A 5,211-nucleotide genomic window follows, 5' to 3' on the forward strand; every position below is an offset into this window, starting at 1 on the left:
AGTCCCGCGCGGTGCCTTTGCCCCGAGGACGAATCGAAACACACGCAAGTTTCCCAACGCACGGACGGGCACACCGTTCCCGAGTTCCCCTCTGCACTCTGGCGGGCGCGATCCCACCCCGCGACCCTGACGCGCCGGGCGGCACCCTCGGACCTCGAGCCGGGGCCGCCGCCCGCGGAGCGCTCGCTTAGCTCTCCGTCTCCGTTTCCTCTAATCTCTGCTTTCCTTCCATGATTCCAATAAAGGTTTTTATGGTCGTCGTGTGGTTTGCAAAAAGACTTCCCCTCTCTTCCCCCTCTCTTTTCGGAATTCATTACTTTGAGGAAAACCCTAGAAAGCAACTCTCGGGTGGAAAGCGCGGAGACCATGCCTTGGCAGCGCAGGCGGAGGGAGGTCGAAGGAGCCAATCCTTTGCCCCTTGGGAAGTGCTGATTTTCTCCGGGTCGCAGATGAAGCGCCCGTTTGCCAAACCGGTGCCGATTCGCTGCAGGCGTTTGCAGGAGGGCTCCGCGCCTCCACTCGCCTTTCTGTAAGGTTTTACAAAAAACGTCCTTTAGGCTGCCCGACGGAACTGGAGGTCAAGGTCAGTGCCAGGGCCCCGCGCCCCAGCGCCCCAGCGGGCCTGGGAGCGCGCGTGCGGCGATCGCCTTTGCGGGAGGACACCCCGCAGCTCGCGCTCCTACTCGTATTTGCACAGTTTTCCCGAGTGTTCCTCCCCCTGCTCACTAGCTTTGTGCTCAGACTAAAATTTGCCCCTCAGATTTTGCTACCCGGGCAATGACAAGCACCGGACCAGTCTAGCGCTCAGCCCCTCCGGGCGGGCTGCGTAGCAAGACCTCGACCTCCGCTGCCTTTTCGGAGTCCTCTTTGGACACGACCGGGTAGAAACGCCATTTGGGGCTCGGGAGGCGGAGAGATCCTCTCCCGGGGGGGGGGGGGATTGGGGTGTTAAGGCTTCTGGCATTCCTTTCACCTCTTCCCTCCTTTGCGCCTCTCCCTTCCCTGGGTTCAGGTCGGCTCCCGCTTCTCACCTCCCCCTTCCCTCCAACCTGCCCCAGCGGGCGGGGAAATAGTGCAGTGCTGTCTCGGAATAAATGGCTGGCGGTGGCCTGCCACCTCTGAGTGACCTTGTAGGAAAGGAAAGAGGTATGTAAATGACCGGTCTCCCAAACTTCATCAGCATCAGAATCGCCTGGGACGACTTGCAAATGTAAATAAAACCCCTCGGCCTGTCTTTCTTAGGAGTCCAGATTTCCCAACTGCCCTGGCCGCATCTGACCTTTTTGTCCCAGGCGAGCGCGCATTCCCGTCCCTAACCTTTTCCGCTTCTGTCTTCGCCCTCCCCTTTCATTTTCCAGGCAACATCTTCGTGGTTAGCCTCTCTGCAGCCGACATGCTGGTGGCCATCTACCCCTACCCTCTGATGCTGCGGGCCATGGCCGTCGGGGGCTGGGACCTGAGCCAGTTGCAGTGCCAACTGGTGGGGTTCATCACAGGGCTGAGCGTGGTTGGCTCCATCTTCAACATCGTGGCGATCGCCATCAACCGCTACTGCTACATGTGCCACAGCCTCCAGTACGAGCGGATCTTCAGCGTGCGCAATACCTGCATTTACCTGGTCATCACCTGGGTCATGGCTGTCCTGGCTGTCGTGCCCAACCTGTACATTGGCACCATCGAGTACGATCCTCGCACCTACACTTGCATCTTCAACTATCTGAACAACCCCATCTTTGCCGTGACCATCGTCTGCATCCACTTCGTCCTCCCTCTGCTCATAGTGGGTTTCTGCTACGTGAGGATCTGGACCCGCGTGCTGGCCGCCCGAGGCCCGGCCGCCGGGCAGAACCCCGACAACCAGCTGGCCGAGGTTCGCAATTTTCTAACCATGTTTGTGATCTTCCTCCTCTTTGCAGTGTGCTGGTGCCCTATCAACGTGCTCACTGTCTTGGTGGCTGTCAGCCCAAAGGAGCTGGCGGGCAAGATCCCCACCTGGCTTTATCTTGCAGCCTACTTCCTAGCCTACTTCAACAGCTGCCTCAATGCTGTCGTCTATGGGCTCCTCAATGAGAATTTCCGAAGGGAATACTGGGTCATCTTCCATGCCATGCGGCACCCCATCCTGTTCCTCTCTGCCCTCATCACTGATGTTCGCGAGACCCGCGAAGCCCGCACCCTGGCCCGTGCCCGCTCCCAAGCCCGGGAGCAAGTCCACGAACAAGACAGTGCCCGGCTCTGCCCTGTTGTGGAGGAAATCCCCATGAGTGTCCGGAATGTCCCATTACCCGGTGACAGTGCTGCCGGACAACCTGAGCATGCCTCTGGCCACCCCAGGCCAGCCTCTGCCCTCCGTAAATCTGCCTCTGCCCACCCCAAGTCTGCCACTGTCTATCCAAAGCCTGCCTCAGTCCACTTCAAGGCTGACCCTGCCCATGGCAAGCCTGCCTCTGTCCATTTCAAGGGTGACTCTGTCCACTTCAAGCCCGCCTCTGGCCTGTCCAAGTCCATCATTGGCAGCCACGTCACGACCCTCGGCCCTGCCACCAGTTGCCCAAAACCTATCACCGGCCACGTCGAGCCCACAACCAGCCACCATGAGCCCACCTTTGCCACCCCCCCAGAACTCTCTGCCTCCAGCCCTCTTGACCTTGATATCATTGCCTACCCCGAGCTTATTTCCAGTCCTTCTACCGGCTCCCTTGAGCCTGCTGCCAGCAGTGATGAAGATGACCTTCTGAACCCCACTGTGTTCACCACTGCCACCAGCAGTGGCCACGAGCTCTTAGTCCTCGACATCGACGCTGATTCTGACGAAATGGCCATGTGAAGAATATGGGATCCCAGGTGACCGACTTCACTGCAAATGCACACAGACGCGCAGACGCTGACCCACAGTCGTGGTGTAAGCCCCTAAGGGCCGCAGGCTCTCCCCTCTTCCCTAAGGCACTCCCTGAAGTGTGTGTGTGTTGTGTGTGTTTACTCTTCTAGAGAGCAAATCCCCCTTGAGTTCTGAGCGTCCTCCCTCTTGGGGGTAACCTTCAGCCCACAGGGAGCCTTGCCTATTCCCCCTGTCCTGCTTTCTTTCCCGCCCCACAGTGGGGCACATGCTGTGGTGAAGGCTTTCGTCAAGTGAACGTGGCTGCCAGCTTTCCGTTGTCCAGTATGTGACTGTGTTGTGTTTTTAACGGCAGTTGGAAAGCCAGTTGCGATAAAGCACGAATACTTGAAACACTTTGCTAAATCCCAGCCACAAAACCTGACCCGTAATTGAAGAATACAATTTGATAAGCTCTGAGGAAGATTGATTTTTTTATGCCTAGGACATCACATGGCAAAACGAAAGAAACAGACCAGCCGAATTCTACTTTCTGAAAATTCCAACATTGGTGCTGATTTTTATAGTTTAACAGGAATGCAAACAATGAGATGTTTTTACCTTATTTGTAATCACTTACCTTTTTCAGGACTTTTTTTTTTCCCCATTTGGTTACAGAGAAGCAAATCCATTCACAAAGTAGTCCTTTCCCCTACAATCCAGTGCCAGTCACACTTAATGCCACGATTCATAACTACTCTTTACCTCAGAGATTTTTTTTTACACAGCCAGATATTTCTACAGTCAGTTTTTACATTCCCCCAACCCCACCTTTGTTGCAAAGGGAATTTACAGTAGTAACTGGTAGCCCAAGTGCGTGGCGGAGCCATTTCCGCTGCTGGGGTCTGTGTCCTCTCACACCCAGTCGCCTGCGCTTGGGATCAGCACACTGGACAGCCCAGGAGATGATATTTCTCTAGAACTGAAGAAAAACACGTCATAAAAATTTCAATAATCGATTCAAATTGACACTTTGAAGAAAGTTTACCGTGCAGCTGTAAGGATAAGTGGGATGTATTATACTGCCTTAACTTGATTCTGTATTTGTGGTAGCAACCAAATAAAAGTGTTTTTGTGGCATTGGTGTGTTGATAAACTTGCTTTCTCTCCCACACTCACTTGTGAGGGGTATTGGGGGTGGGTGGAAAAGCAGCGACCTCGGTGGGGGTGTCTGGGAACATGGGTTCCAGTCCCATCAGCAAACTGTCGGGGATGGGTGAGGGGAGGCCCCCTGAATTTGGTGTGTTCTTGTCACAACTGAGGTGACAATGAATGACCAATCTATTGCTTTTGGAATCTAGATATGAACTGTATTTGCTTCTGGAAAAGGGGCCCCTCTTTACTCCCAGGGGAGGAGCGAAGCATACGCTAATAATATCTGAACCCCCAGAGGCTGCAGGGACAGAGTAACAGTCCAATGGGCAGTGGTGGGAGGCACAGGAGTGGGGGGGGGGAAGAAGTTTCCTTCCTTTTCAGCCAGAAGTGGGGGAGGTGTCACCCCAGCCGCTGCCTCTGCCCAGACTCCTCCCCTCAGAAATATCGCCTGAAGGGACCTCTGATGAGAGGGAATGCCCCCAAGAAAATGCTCCCTAAAAATAAAGGTAGATTAAAAATAATTTACAGTAAGGAGGATATCAGCTCTGCAAGGAAATGCACACGCTGAAGCCACGCACACTGGCACTGCGCAGCCTTGGCCAGAGTGGGCGCCAGAACTTCAGTTTCCACACCCCCAGGATGGCTGCTGTGCTGCAGGCTGGTTCTCTGTGCAACATTTCTGCCAGGGATCCCTGGACACCCCCAAAGGAGGCTTGCACACGTGCTCACAAGAGTCTTCCATCACCCACCACCCCTGGCTTCCCACGTCCTTCCCCTTTGCTCTCACCCCAGGGCACTTTGCTCTCAGCACTGATGCTTAGGGGGCGGGGGCACAGTTCTGAGAGGAGGTGGGAGAGTTGAAAAGTACCTGCTCTCCTCACCGTGGCTGACGCAGCTCCACAGCTCCGCTGATGCCCAGACGCCCAGCAAGTTCCATGGCAGCACAGCAACCGCCCTGCCTGTGGGCCGGCATCTCTTCTGCCCCCACTTACACCCCTCCGGCCCCCAGGAACCAGCCCAGAAACAGGTCTCTCTGTCCCTCTTTCCCTATCTTGCCCCTCCCCAGCCCCCACACATCTCTGATTCACAGGCCCACTGTGAGTGACCAGGGCAGGCCGCGCTGCGCTCAGGTGCGAGGTGTGTGCGGCTGTCTCCAGGAAAGGCCCGGCTTCGGATTTGGATCAGTGAGGTTCAGCAGGGCTGGGGGAGCCCAGTCACCTCTTCCGAGGGGCAAAACAACG

The 5,211-nt window shown here is 55.7% G+C and overlaps 1 protein-coding gene across 1 annotated transcript in view; it reads left to right on the forward strand.

Moving 5' to 3' along the window:
- GPR50 (G protein-coupled receptor 50) overlaps positions 1 to 2,827 on the forward strand; it is a 4,291-nt gene extending 1,464 nt beyond the window's left edge. The window contains exon 2 of the mRNA XM_004685975.1: positions 1,359 to 2,827. Coding sequence (XP_004686032.1) covers positions 1,359 to 2,827 — 1,469 coding nt within the window. The remainder of the gene's footprint in view (positions 1 to 1,358) is intronic.
- Positions 2,828 to 5,211: the final 2,384 nt, after the last annotated feature.

This window comes from Condylura cristata, unplaced genomic scaffold, assembly GCF_000260355.1.
Source record: "Condylura cristata isolate star-nosed mole 26May11 unplaced genomic scaffold, ConCri1.0 scaffold00019, whole genome shotgun sequence".
NCBI lineage: Eukaryota > Metazoa > Chordata > Mammalia > Eulipotyphla > Talpidae > Condylura > Condylura cristata.